Source organism: Hibiscus syriacus, unplaced genomic scaffold (genome assembly GCF_006381635.1).
Source record: "Hibiscus syriacus cultivar Baekdansim isolate YM2019G1 unplaced genomic scaffold, ASM638163v2 tig00112293_pilon, whole genome shotgun sequence".
NCBI lineage: Eukaryota > Viridiplantae > Streptophyta > Magnoliopsida > Malvales > Malvaceae > Hibiscus > Hibiscus syriacus.
Window position 1 is genome coordinate 3,225,002 of NW_024063296.1, and position 15,845 is coordinate 3,240,846.

At 32.6% G+C, this 15,845-nt stretch overlaps 1 protein-coding gene across 1 annotated transcript; it reads right to left on the reverse strand.

Annotated features, from left to right (window-relative positions):
• Window positions 1-6,356: 6,356 nt before the first annotated feature.
• LOC120177618 (RING-H2 finger protein ATL56-like) lies at window positions 6,357-7,004 on the reverse strand. Its single transcript, XM_039183703.1, has one exon. It carries the CDS (start codon window positions 6,906-6,908, stop codon window positions 6,387-6,389), a length of 522 nt encoding a protein of 173 aa, XP_039039634.1. The 5' UTR covers window positions 6,909-7,004; the 3' UTR covers window positions 6,357-6,386.
• Between the last annotated feature and the right edge of the window lie 8,841 nt (window positions 7,005-15,845).

Below are 15,845 nucleotides of genomic sequence, written 5' to 3' on the forward strand. Positions count from 1 at the left end.
ACTAATAATAATAATATATAATAATATGTATATATTAAAAAATATATAATACATATTATATTTCAAAAACAATATAATAAATTTTCAAAAATTACATATATTATATATGTTTTTAAAAACCGTTTTAAAAAAACTATATATTATACATTTTTAAAATTATATAATATGTTTTCAAAAACTATATTATATATTTTCAAAAACTATATATATTATATAATTTTAAAATTATTATATATATATATATATTATCATATATATTATTATATAATGTAAAAATATATAATAAAAAAACTTAAAATTCAAGATAAAAATAAGTGTCTATAATATAATTATATAAAAATAAAAAATAGATAAAGAAAAACATTCATATCCAGCACCGATTTTACCGCATTCAAAAAGTGGCACAATCATCCATGACTCCAAATTAAAAATCTATAAAATTGCTTTCAAAATTATGTCTTGGATACTCTTTATTTCCCTTTCGTACATAAAATAGATATTTTGTCATCTTATCCCATCACATTTGTCTTTAAATTTCTTAAAATATTTTCGTATATTTATTACTCATTAGGGCGGCTACTTAAAATTCAACCAAAATAAATTTTAAATTAATCAAAGTGAAGGGTTTATTTTATCATAGTTGAAAAGAAGAAAAAAATCAAGGCTGTGATTTAGCTTTTTAAGTTTATATAATAAAGGTAAATCAGTAATGTAAATATATTATAAATGAAAAGCTCGTTTGAATTGTTCAAATTAAAAATTAAAATGATTGAATTCGATTAGATCACATTTAACTAAAATTTATTTAATTAAATTTGAAATATTTGTTATGAGTAAGTATTATTGTCTTATTTACACGCCAAGCCATGTTCGTGTTGTACTTACATTTATATCATATATTTATATTTATATTTATACTCCCCTAATCATGCTCGTGTTGTACTTATATTTACATCTTGTATTTGTATTTGTATTTATATTCATACTCTCTACATTATGTATTTGTATTCGTACTCTCCTTGCCATATTCGTGTTGTAACAAGGTAATTTAAAGTATTCATGTTGTAACAAGATAATTGAAAGTATTTATAATAGATATTGTTTTAATCACTTTAGCTTAATTGAAAAAAAAAACCCTTTGAACTTAAAGGAATAACCCAAATCTTGAACAGGTCCAAACCTAGCACAAATATGAAAATACAATATACATAACACGCATGCACGTATCTGAACATACGTTTTTACTTTGTTCATTCAGTGTTCAACCTTATGAATTCTGAAATATCAAAAGACTTGAATCTAACCCTAGAAAAAGTGTAGAAGGCGGCTTGTTGCCAGAACATGGCATTCAAGAATGATGCTTAATACTTGATAAAGAGTGAGGAAGCACTAACCATAAGAAAACACATGGTTCAACAGATGATTTCCAATTACTACAACTACTTTGACGAAGAAATATTACCATCCCCTACAATGTCATTAATAAGATTGGTACAAATGACGGCGATTTTATCGATATATCACCGGTGACAGGTAATATTATCGATCTAACACCGGCCAGACTATATTTCCCGATCTAACACCCTTAGCAATAAAGCGCGCCCCCTGCACCGCGCTATACGATGATTTGGCGTCACGTGGGGTATAGCGTGCCCCCTGCACCACGCTATACGGTGAGCTGGCGCCACGTGGGTATAGTGCGGCCCCTAAAGCGCGCTATACCTGTATATCTGACACGTGGGGTATAGCACGGTGCAGGGGCGCGCTATACCCCTAATTACCGACCCCTCCCGTCCCCATCCTCCCTGTAAATACCCCCATCCTCAATCACTTTTATCACACCAAATTCTCTCAAATTCTCTAAATTTCTCTCAAATACTCTCTTTTTAAGGTATATTTTATAATATTTTTACTATTATGTTTTTACTTTATTTAATATTTTACTAATATAATTCTTTTGCAGATATATAATGGAAGGCAGTCTACTTCGCTCGGATGGAAATCATATATCTCTACACTTTGCTGATATGGTAACATTTTAACGTTTTAATTTAATTTAAATTATTAGTAATATTTAGTTATTTATTTAATGCATGATTATTATATTAATAATTAAATATCTCGACACTTTGCTGATACGGTAACATTTTAACGTTTTAATTTAATTTAAATTATTATTAATAATTAGTTGATTCATTTAATACATGATTATTAGATTAAGAATTAATTTTTGTAATTATTTATTTTTAGGAGAAGGATCGTGTATTAGATCCTTTTATTAGGAATCTTAAGTTAGTGATACCCAGCCGTGTCTTGCCGTATTTAGTAGAGGCTGGATTCGTTTACATAGGTAGATATCAGGGTCACTGTAAGATAGAGCCAGACCTGATTTCTGCCTTAGTAGAGCGGTGGAGACCGGAGACCCACATATTCCATCTTCCGTACGGAGAGTGCACGATCACGCTTGATGATGTTTCTATGCACCTGGGGCTTCCGGTGGATGGATATGTGATATCGGGGATAGATTCCGGTTCTTGGACTGCTTTGTGTCGGGATAGTCTAGGACGTGTCCCAGAAAATTTTATCGGAGGTAGGATACCGTTAAATTGGTTAGATGCCAATTTTCGGGATTTGAGCGCAGACGTCTCTGAGGATGAGGTTAAGATGTATGCACGGGCATGCATACTACAGCTGATAGGAGGGTTGCTGATGCCGGACAAATCGAGCAACCTAGTTCACTGCATGTGGTTGTGACATCTTAGCGACTTTCGTCTCACCGGATCATTCAGTTGGGGCTCGGTAGTTTTGGCTTTGCTGTACAGGGAGATGTGTGGAGCCACTGACTACAGGCGTAATGCTATCGGCGGATGTCTCCTGCTGCTGCAGTCTTGGGCATTGTATCGATTGCCCTTTTTATGTCCCATTGTGAAGAACCCATTCGTATTTTCACTACTTCTGAGGTAATTATAAAACTGATTTTGTATATTAATAATTTTATACAGCGTATAACAAATTTTTTTCCTTGAATAGGTGGTCTACTGATAGGAAAAATCATCAGGAGCTACCTGATGATTTAGAAAAGATTAGGGTGCTAATCGATCAGAAGGCTGGCACACATGTATGAATTTTAATGTTTAAAAATCGATTTTAGATTATAGTTATATAATTAGATTATTATTTTGATAAAAATTATATATTATTTGTTTTAGTTTGAATGGGTGTCATATTCTACTGATGATGTGAGGGCGGTGATCCCACCTGAGTTGAGGAGTCCATTAGATGTTTGGATAGCGATGGTCCCTCTGATCTGTTATGCGACCGTCGAGTGGCACTCCACTGATCGCGTGCTCCGGCAGTTTTGTTGTTTTCAACCAATTCCGGAAGCACCTCGCAATATGGACGAGTTGCATAGCTTAGACAGACGTGGCAAGACAGATACAGATTGGCTGGTTAGGCATCATGGGTGGGTCGTGTTGTGGGAGGATCGACATCGGCGCCTTCCCCGTAGAGAGCCCATTTTTGATGACCTATTGATGTATGCTGAGGATAATTATGAGTTATTCAACAGTAACGGGAAACTGTTTCTACTTCCCGAGGATGCACGAGGGCAGACCTTTCCACGACGTCGATAGAGACGTTCACCGACACAGCACCATCGTCCCCCGACTCGTTGACGGAGAGCAGATGCATCCGGTTCATCCTCAGCTGCACCAGCAGGACCTTCCCAGCAGCCACCGCAACCATATATAATGCCGCCATCGCCTTTCCATTACCAGATACTGCCGCCGCCGCCTTCACCCGATTTTATGACCCCGCCACCGTCACAGATGACCCCTCCTAGAGGCTATTATGGGTCTATGTTTGCAGACCCGACTTGGGGTTCATATGCTGGATATTTGGCGGGTTCAGCCCCATCACCCATGGCCGCAACACAGACACCGCCTCCTGTACAGTTTTTACACTCAGCGATGTCTGGGTTTTATGAGTTTTCTCAGTTTTCGCAGGCCGGTGGGATAGTCAGTCATACACATCCAGGGTCCTTATTCTACGGAGGTGCTTCATCATCATCAGCTCCTCATGTACCTGCGCAAGACGACGACGATGACGACGATGGTGATGATGATGAGAGCGAGGAGTCAGAACCAGTGATACGAAGAAATCCTCCTCGAGACCGACAGCCACTGCCCTGCGGAACACATTCGCGTCGTAGGCATCGATAGATTTTATTTTTTATTATATTTGTATTTACTTTATTTTGTTAAATTGTAATTTTTTTATTATTTCTCATTTAATACTTACTTTATTTTGTTAAATTTGTTGAACTTTTTTAATGTATTTCAGTTCGTTTTTTTTATTACCATTTAATATCATATATTGTAATTTGGTTATCATTTACCATTTAATACTTATTGTTATTAGTTTGTTAAAATTTAATGATTGTGTTTGTTTTTTTAATCTTCATCGGTGATTATCAAATGATATTAACTTGAAGTAAATGCAAATTAAAGTTGAAGAATTATTATTTGATAATAAAATACATCATTTCCTCATCAATTGTTACTTGATGACAACAGAAGTGGACATGTTTTTCTAATGTGTCCTGGGTTTCTACAATGCCCACATCTTCTGTCTTGTCTAGATCTTTCTCGAATTTCACCATCATAATCAACAATAGCTGAAAGTCGTGACATTATTTGAGTTTAAAAGTGCGGCACTATTATATTTGCAAAAAAAATAAATGAAACAAACATGATTTAATAAATTATATATGAACGAACATATAACACAATAAAATTTTTACACATCAACGTAAATAAATTAAATAATATAATTTAATATTATTACCTGCACTGCAAAACTATTTCGACGTATCCTCCCGCTTTTCAATTTTACAAACACAAAAATTAATTAAAAATAATTAGTATAATATTTTTTTCAAATAATCATAATAAACAATAAATATAATAAAAAATTATAACTAAATTACCTTATAACGAAAAATCGCATGAACTTCTAAATAAAATATGAGAAGATTGCTAGAATTATTGACTCGTTGACGGAATTGTTGTATTAATTTATAAGTTGAGAGGAGAGACATGAGAAATTAACCGGCGGATAATGGTATTTATAGCGAGGAAAGTTATACAAAACGCGGTACCTGCCCCGCGCTATATAAAATTATGCAGTAAAGGTATAGCGCGGTACTTGATCTGCGCTATACACCTACGTGACGTATAACGCGCTGCAGGGGCCGCGCTATACCCACATGACACCAACTCACCATATAACGCGGTGCAAGGCCGATCATCGGTAATATATCGAGAAAATCGCCACAAATGACAAACGCAATTTCAAGCTGGTTTTCATACCACATAAATTGGCAATTTTGCTCTCGTTTCCTTGAGGAGATGGACGCATAGTACTGGCATTAAATAGAACATCCACTGTCATCGTACAATATTGACAGCTATGTGAGATGAGCATCAACCTAATGGTAAAATCAAACGTTGTTTTCTCTTAGAGTTTTGGGTTGGAATATTTTATTTTGTATGGTGTGCTTTTGTATAGAATGTGTGTTCTTTCTCAATGATTAAAAAAAATCTTAAACATATATTATCTTGTAATCAATTAAAAAAATATTCAATAATTTTTTTTAATATATATTATCTTGTAATCGACCTAAATCGTACCTACCTAGTCTCCCTTCACATTTTTGTCTGTGTAAGTTTGGAGAATTATACAATGTTCACGATCTATATCAATCGCATAGGTCAAACAAATGTAAAAGTAAATACTAATAATGATAATTTAATTTAAAGGTTAAAAAACAGTTGAAATAAACCACCGAAAATATGATAAAAAAGATAAATTTTAAGTTGCGCCCTCTTATCATATTTCCGATTGCATCTATTTCCGTGTCTTTAGCCTGACACTATTAGGATGTCATACAGCTTAACTACCGTGATCACATAGGTGAAATCAGATTCAATGCACCCACAAGCCACCAATATAAAATCTCCAGGAGGAAATGGTAACATAAACATCCTCATAGTTGATAAACATAGTAAAACAGAGGACTTCTTATAGAAATCCCCCATCCCAAAATTACACATTCGATGACAGAAATAAGAACAATCAGTTCCAAACGCAATGGATGAAACCTAAAATAATATGCCCAAAATTAATTCTACTTCTATGAATCACCTTTGAATAAAAGGCAATTAAATTATTAAGGGGCAATTAAAGAGCCGGTACAAAGTGAATCAAAATTGCAGGAATCTTCATAATGATTATTCAGAAAAAGGGAGCTATACAATTTATGATACCAAAAAAAAAAAAGATGAAATTTTGTGCAGACTATCAAAATCTTAAAACAAATATAAGACTTACAAATCTAACAAACCCTGAAAGTCTGTTCTTGTTGAACCGGAATCTAGAATGCATCTATCTTCGTTTTCCAGGCAAACTCTTGTTCTACAGATCGGACAGGAAGTAACTTTGATCAGCCAAGAATCCAAACACCTGCGATGAAACAAGTGGCCACACCCAACCAGGTTCCTGCACCATTGCCCTTGTCTGAACCCATCCAAGCAAATAGCACACGAATCGGATTCCGAATGGGCAGATTTCGTTTCCTGGGAGAATCTGAATTGGGGAAGCTTTTTAAGCTGTTTTGTTGAAAACCCAGATGAGGGGTGAGAAAGGCGGCGTTGGCGGTGACGCCGGTGACGGAGGACTAGAGGGAGGATGAGGAGAAAAGAGGCTAGAGGGAGGATGAGGAAAAAGAAACAGATGAGGAGCATCATAATCACGGCTTTCAGTATCAGAGACAGGAACTTTTCCTTCGATTTCGGCGGCGGCGGGGGTGGTGAACCACCGCTAGATGAGTATTGAGGCGGCGGCGGCATGGTGGAGATACTTTTTTTAGATTTGCGGTGGAAATATTAAATGTGAAAACAAAAGGGATAAATTTTTTAGAAAAAAGACGGAGGATTCAGATAGATTTATAACTATAAGGCAAAAGACAAGGTCAAACGTTTAATAATTTATTTCTTGTTCAAAATTAATTTATTTAGACAAACTATAATATTAATCCCTTAATTTTAGGATATATCTCGTTTTATTCATTTATTTATAGAAAGTTCTACTTTTGCCATTAAAATTTCCAATTAATATTTTTCATTGAATCGTTAGTCATTGATATTTTTATTAAATTAATGATGTACTATTATAATGCTAATATGAAAATAATCTTTTTATTTCTTTTCTAATGATATAACGTTTGTTAATTTTTCTCTTTTTATTATATTCGAAGATATTGAATTTCATCTGAAATTTAAAAATTATTTTAAAATAGTACAAGTACACTTATCGAACCCATGCCATAATTTCAGGTAAGATAGATACTCGAAAAAATTGTTTCATTTTTTAATTTTTAACTAAATAATAAGATTAAATTATTTTATATTAAGATTAGAATAATTAATTATACACATGTAATTAATCAGTTTGGATATCCAAAACTAATAATCAAGTCAACCTTAATAGCCACCACGAGCTCCATCGTCCATCATCACTTCACTCCAACCAAATCTGTAACGGAAGAGAGCGGATTCACAAAGAATTAAAAGAAGGAAAGAAAAAAGGAAATCTAAATCGAAAAAGAAGAGAGGGAGAGAAACTTATATCATCCGAGTTCTCGGGTTACTTATGCTTAGAGCACAACCTTTTGAATCCCGATGGTGAACGTGTACCCCACACAGAAGAGAGCAATATACTTCTAAATTAATAAAATCCATCGACGGGCAAAAAAGATAAGAAAAGATATACTTTTAAAATTTTTGTCATTTTGGATTAAGCTTACATCTTTAGAGGAAGAATGAGTCGATACTTGTAATCAAGGCATATTTAACTTGTTTTTAGAACATACATGTGTCCATCTCGAGATTTGAATTTTCTCGATTAATTACTCATTTGATTGATTGTGTTCATTCTAAAATTTTATTTGTATCCACCTCGTATAAAAGATTTTGTGCTATATGTGATCACCCTAAAAGATAATTTTTATATATATCACTGTTATAATAACCAAGTTTTGTTCAGGCCAACAAGGACCATCAAAATCGTTAATAGATATTTATTACTTTGATAAAATCATCAACATCTCTTTACAATATTAACTTAAAAAGATTCACAATTACCAACAACATAGAATAACTTTACATAATATAGTGTTTATCATGAAAATTTGTTTGTGTCTACCTTATTTAAAAATGTTATGTTATTAACATACATGTACTCACCCTACAAAATATTTCGGAATCCCTACTAATTTTAATTTATAAGTTTTAAAAAATAGTAATCCTCAAGTAATTCATCCTATTTATTTTCTATATCTAAAACTATCGTCACCAAAATTCTTCCAATGTGAAATGCCAAATAAATAACTAAAGCTTGGGATATTTGTATGTGACCAATCTGCTTTGGATTTGGGTTTAATTAGCTATTCTGTAGCCTTCCCGATTATTTCATGGAGAAATTAAAATCTCATTTATTTCTCTTGAGGTATATAAATATAATATTTCATATTTTAATTATTAATAGTAATAGATGCACTTGATTTATTTGATTAACTAATTAAAAGAATATTTTATTTTTAAATCTCATTCATGGTAAAAGCTTATTATTTATTTATTTAATTTGCTAGAAAAATGTTGATAGAGATTATTATTACTTTTTTTAAAATAAAAAATGTTAAGATCATTTGTGTTAAGCATGATATAAATGTAATTCTACAATATACCCCCATAAATTAATTAATAAATAAAATAAACTAATTATTTTTTTTAGTTTTGGTCGGTGCATATCTTTAAATAGCGAGTGAGGTTACCATTTTCTTACTAGGAAATTCCTTTAATGAGTTGAAAGACTAATATTTTATGATTAAGTTAAGGGTAAAGTATAGTCATGGTCACTGAACTTTTTTAAAGCTTTCATTTAGGTCCCCTAACTTTTAAAACTTGTAATACAGTCCCCTAACATTTAGTTTTTTGTAATATGGTCCCCAACATTTAGTACATTTACAATATGGTCCCCGACGTAACTGTTGGGGGACCATATTGCAAACGGACTAAATGTTGGGGGACTATATTGCAAGTTTTAAAAGTTGGGGACCTAAATGAAAACTTTAGAAAAGTTCATTGACCATTACTATACTTTACCCTTAATTTTTTATAATTTATTGTATAAAACGATATAACTTTATTTAGGGTAAATTATGCGTTTAGTATCTAACTAGCAGTTTTAGTTCATTTTAGTATTTAAACTTTCAATTTTTTCAAAACCATACCTAACATTTAGTTTTTGTTTATTTTAGTACTTTACCATTAAAAATTTAACGGTACTATATTTTTATGGGTAAATTACATCAATCATCACTCAACTATCTTTGTACTACTATTTTGATACAAAAATTAAACAAATTAATTTAACTACTCAACTTTCAAACTACTCCTATTTTAACCACTAATTTATTTTATTAATAATTTTTGTGACATAAAATAATTATATCAATATACAATTAAAAATAAAAAATTGATAGTTAGAGTGATTGAATTAGGAGTAATTTGAAACTTAAGTAATAAAATTAAAAACAATTAAACTTTAGTGACCAAAATAGGAGTGGAAATATAATTGAGTGATGAATGAGGTAATTTATCTATAAAAAATGTCCCACATGCAATCATCCATTAAATTTTTAACAATGAAATACTAAAATTAAAAAAAATAAAAGTTAGATATAATTTAAAAAATAAAAATTTAAATATTAAAAAAATTAAAATTAATAATTTATATACTAAATACTGAATTTTCTTAAAATTTAATGGGTAATGATATAACACCTTTATTTTAGTTTGCGCTCGTAGTTTAATGAAAATAGATTTACGGGGTATCGGTTTTGTTTTTCTGTGGGCACGTGATAAGTGTTGAAGAGTGTGCCTTTTCAAGAATAGAGATGAAGAATTAATTATCATTTTTGTTATTAGAATTGAGGAAGGTGATTGTTTTTCCAGCGAAAATTGATGATTTTTTATATCTTGTAGTTTTTTTTTGGAATTACAACTTCTCGAATGGAAAATTAATGAAGATTATCTGCATAAAATCGCCCTAATAAAAATCAAAATCAAATCAATTTTAGAACGATAAAGATTGGATTTAAACCTTGAAAAAAGATTAACAATGAAATATAAAAGATAAGAAAAGAAGATTTAAGATTTATTTTATCAGTTTTTAACCTATATTATTATTTAGCATTCTATCCATAGTTGCAGAGCGTATTCTTTTTATCATAATAAAAAGTTCCATCGTTTTCTCTCTCTTTTTCGGTGGAATAAATAATCTTTGGAAAGTGACGTCTATAGATAGATTATATTATTTTAAAATAAATTGTTTTGACATTTGATTTTTAGAAATTTAAAAAATAAATATATTAAATTATTAGTTTTATTATAAAATAGGTATGGCGTAATTAGTTAATATTTAAGTTAATCATTCGATTATAATTAAAATCTTATTTTGATATTTTACTAATAGTTTTGAATAATAATTTTATAAAATAAACAATTATTTTTTAAAAAATATAAAAACAAATCATAACTTATTTTGAAAATTATAATTTTGAAAAAATATATTTTACATGTATAAAATTTTATGTGTTAAGTATATAAAATTAAATAAAAGTGTTTTTTTTCCTTGCATATTGTCGTAACAGTCCTTCGGATGGGTCCGTAATTGAGCTTTGACTTAAATAAAACACTTTCGAGCCATCACCGATCATTTTAAAAAATATTTAGGTTGATCAGACACCATCTTACCTGATCTGCGTCTTACCAAAAATATGTCGGGCTCGGGAGTCGGTTAAAGTTAAGGAAGGATTTAACATCCTTGAACTGCCCTTTCGGTACCATTTTAATTTCGTGGTTGTCTTAATTGCAAAAATTAAAATTTAAATCCAAATTTAAAAATTTGATTCGAATTGCTTACCATTGATCGATTGAAATTACTACTGAAAAAGTCAATAAGATGTTAGATGGTAAAATAAAATATTATATAAAATGACATAAACAAAAGAAATAATAATAATAATAAAATGTTAAAAAGAATTTAAAAAATTTATATTTAAAAGGAAATAAATAAATAAATGTTAATTTTTTTAAAAAAGAAAAAAATAAAATAAAAAAGGTTAAATTTTGGAAGTAAATAAAAACAGAATAAAAAGAAAAAAGTATATAAAACCTTAAAGGACTAAATTCGAATAAATTGAAATTCATGGATCAAATTGATGCTAAAAAATAAGATGCAAGAAAAATAAAGAGCTAGAGGGGTTAAATCGCAAAAATGTAAATTATAGATAGGGACCAAATCGAATTAATTGAAGATTCATAGGCAAAATTGTAATAGGTGACCAAAATGAATTACACTTAAAAAATGCAGGGACTATAAAAATAATTTAAAAATCTCCTAATTACAACCTAGTCCCTCTGCTATAAATACCCCTAAAACAAAAAAAAATAACACTTTCAACCCATTTTTTTTAAAAAAAACTCTCTCAACCTCTCCAAACACTCTCCCCTCTCAACCGGCTCTGATGGCTAGCCACCGTCCGGTGCCCACCGACCGCCGCTCACCATCGCTCCGGCCACCGCCTCCGATGGCCGAAAAATTTAAAACTACCCCCAAATATTCCCCTCGATTGGCCTAAAAACAACCACAACGACGTAGATCTAAAAGTAAAACTCTCAGGTTTTACCTTTTTTAGCCAAACTTCTCGTTCTCCCAGTGACCGTTCTTCTTTCGACGCTTGACCGATGATAACTTCGAGTTTATTTTGAATTTTCCCCTTTGAACGTTGTTTTTTGCTTGGTTGTGTGGTGTTATGGTTGTTGTTTTCTTTGTGTGTTCTTCGATGATTTCTTCGTCTCAGTTGTGCAGGTATAAATAGCTCCTCGACGGGGCTATTTCTGGCTATAACGAGGTTGTTTCCTTCTTAAATCGGTGATGGATGCATTCTCGATTTGTTGGGATTATGGGTTTGTTACCTTGCATGTTTGTATCTCCATTTCACTATGTTACCGAAAAAATTGAGGGAAATATTTCCCTCCGATTTGCTCCCTATTTTTCGGTTTGGGTAACCTTGCTAGCACATGGCCTTCACGCGCCGTTGAAACGCCCGTTGGACACCCCTGGTGTGATATGGACCATTAGATCAAAGGGCCAAATCTAACGGCCCTCGAGCGGTTATGCGTGTGATGGATCTTTAGGGTTTTCATAACCCTAATTTGCTTCATTCTCGTCCCTTGATTAACCCACCAATTTGATGGTTGTAATGGTGCGATGCTACCAACTAAATCTATAACCCTAATCTGTTGGGCCTCCGAGTTTGCTTGTTGGGTCAGGCTAGCTTACTCAGTTTGGCTTCCTCACCCTTTGTTAGACTTGGACCTAAATAATAAATAAAAATAAATAATAAATAATAAATAAAAATAAACAAACAAACAAATAAATAAATAAAGTATAAAATATATAAAATATATTTTGAAAAACGTTTTCGGAGCCTATACATATGATTTATTTTCAAAAATGTTTTAAAATTATATATTATATATGTTTTCAAAAAAAAATTTTAAAACTATATATATTATATATATTTCAAAATGTTTTCAAAAACTATATTATATATATATATATATTCAAAATGTTTTCAAAAACTATATTATATATATATATATATATATATATATATATGTATTAAATAGAACCCCGGGTGAAAATGAATGACTACAGCTGCCCCTCTTTGCCCATTTTCGTATAAAGAAAATAGGGTAAAGACAAGAAGGCACAAATTTTTGTTCGGTGCATGTGGGCAGTCTGCTGCTGTGAGGATGGTTGACTTCTGGGCTTGAAATTCAACTTAAGGTTGTCGTTGAATTCTTATTAACTACCCTCCGTTGTGGAATTGAGATTCGAAAAATAGAGGGGACGACTTCCTGTTATTGAGCCATACTATGGATGACTCAGGATTTGTCTCCGAACATGATATCCTTGTGAAGTTGAAATCATAATTCGAAATTTGAATCGAAAAGTGGCTCATTGTTGCTAATCCTAGTCAACCTTGGTCTTATTCTCGGTTTAAAGACCTCGGTGTGAAAACTTGACCGGAAAGCAGCTCCTTGCTGCTACTATACGGTTGATAAGCCTTCGAGCTGAATCGAAACAAACTTGAAAGTTTTTTGTTGACATATAGCCCTTATCGACTTGAGCTATGCTGTAAATTCGGCTGAGAGATAGTTCCTTGTTGCTAGATCGCAGCCGACCTAAGTCTTCTTCTAGGCTCAAAGACCTTGGCTTAAAATTGAACCAGAAAGTAGTCCTTACAGCTACCATGAGGTTGATATGCCATCGAGCTAAAAGGAATCAAACTCGAAAGTTTTCGTTGACATATAGCCCTTCTCGCCTTGAGTCATGCTGTAAATTTGGCTGGGAGATAGTTCATTGCTGCTAAAGCGCCGCCAACCTAGGTCTTCTTCTTGACTTAAAGACCTCGGTATAAACTTCAACTGGAAAGTAGTTCCTCGATGCTACCATGCAATTGATACACCCTCGAGCTGAATGAAATCGAACTTGAAAGTTTTTGTTGACAGATAGCCCTTCTCGCCTTGAGCTATTATACGAACAGTTTCTATAAGTGAAGATTGGCTCCCCCTCGCGAGTCTATGTTAGTCATAATTCCTTAGATGACTCCCCTTCGCGGGAAAGCCAAGTGGTATTCTCTTCAGGTGACCCCTCTTTGCAAGAAAGCCAAGTAAGGTAGTCTGTCACCCGAATATCATCCGTCATGGGGAAAACTTTAACTGGAAACTAGCCACCGCTGTTGAATTAAGCTAAACTGAATCCGTTTTGAATTGTCTTTCGAACTCGTTGAACCTGATTTGAAGTTGATTATAAGATCCATCGATCTTTCTATAGGTCAATTTGGTTGAGGTGAGGCTCTTCTCCGCTGACTTTAACATCCACTATCAATTTTTTGAAGACACCTTTGAATCGAGTATCCTTCGTCGGGAAGTTGAAACTTGACTCTAAATATGCAAAAATTATGTATATAAAAAATAATAAATGTGATGCTCTTAAGTATGTCTAAGATGTATGCACAATGAATTAGCTCTTGTTTTATTTCTTGGACAAAGTCTCATTATTTGTCTACTGGTCATGTCCTTGGAATCGATCATGCCCAGCACTGATGGCTTCATGGAAAATATCTGACATTTATCCATCTATAAGCTCAATCTAGTGATCTTTCCCTCTTGATTGTATGTATCAATTTTAATACAGAGATTCTTAAATGTTCTTTTAGACTTTGTTTACTCAAGGGAGTAAGATTCTTTTACATTTCGGTTGATAATCAACTACTGGAACTGATTGAACTATCATCGTTGTTGACATATCATGTAACCCCTAGACCCGACTTGAACATTATGCCCAATTCTAGGTGATTACGTATCATATTCAGAAATTCTTTTTATATTTAAAACAACGTTAAAATTCCATGTCTCAATAATATATGAAATTTATCCATAATAAGGATTTATACAATAGATATATATATGAATACATATTTTAGAAAACCGTATAAAACACATACATATCAAAATACCAAAAAAACATGACGGTAGTAACACATGTCACCAAAATATAGCAAAAAGGCAAATAAAAATATATAGTCGTACAAAAGTAAAAGTAGTCGATCTCCCCTGATGCCAAGTCTGCTAGTTTACAATATTCTGCTATCTAAAAAGGTTAAAATTTACAGAGTGAGCTACAAAACCCAGTGTGCTCCTTGTGGTATGTAAAAACATTCAAAAAAAAGTAATTCAGTAAAAAAATCAGTTTGTCAAACATGTTTTAGAAACATGAACACTACCCCCATCCAATCACCAGAATGTGTAGGTTCCCCAGAACCGTACACCCACATGTACACCGGGTAAGGTCTTATCATGTACATAAAGTAGAGGAGCCTGCGGTAAGGTCTTATCCTGTGCATAAAGCAGAGGAGCCTGAGGTAACGGTAAGGACTTACCTTTTCACATAGCAGAGGAGCTTGCGGTAACGGTAAGGACTTACCCTTGCACATAGTAGAGGAGTCTGCGGTAACGGTAAGGACTTACCCTTGCACATAGTAGAGGAGCCTGTGGTAAAGGTAAAGACTTACCCTTGCACATAGTAGAGGAGCATGCGGTAACGGTAAGGACTTACCCTTGCACATAGTAAATGAGCCTACGGTAAAGGTAAAGACTTACCCTTGCACATAACAGATGAGCCTGCGGTAACAGTAAGGACTTACAAGTCATAGACGAGACCTGAAATACTTCCTCCAATCATACCCCCAATGACAATAATAAACATGTATGTATTGGAGTGCAAATGGTAATTAATATATTAAATATGAAAATGTTCCATATTCAGAAATCAATTACAAAAATACTGTAACCAGAAATCATATCAGAAATATACGTTAAATCATATATCAAATAAATTGTATTCAGAACATCGGTTATTGTCTCATAAAAATATTTAGCATCCTCAAAAATATAAAACAGTTCATATATATATATAGTTTAAAACAGTAAGGTCACACTGTCAGGAAACACACCTGTAACAGTCTGAGTAATCGGATAGGGAAGCCTACTACTGAGTCTGTCGATCACGTTCTGTGCCAGCGCTAGATCCTAGGAATCGAAAAAATCCATATTGGAATCCTAATATGAATAATCTTAACTTTTATTTAAATA

What these genes read in the sequence shown, in the direction of transcription:
- LOC120177618 (XM_039183703.1), bottom strand. Translation starts at nt 6,908, where the DNA reads ATGCCGCCGCCGCCTCAATACTCATCTAGCGGTGGTTCACCACCCCCG.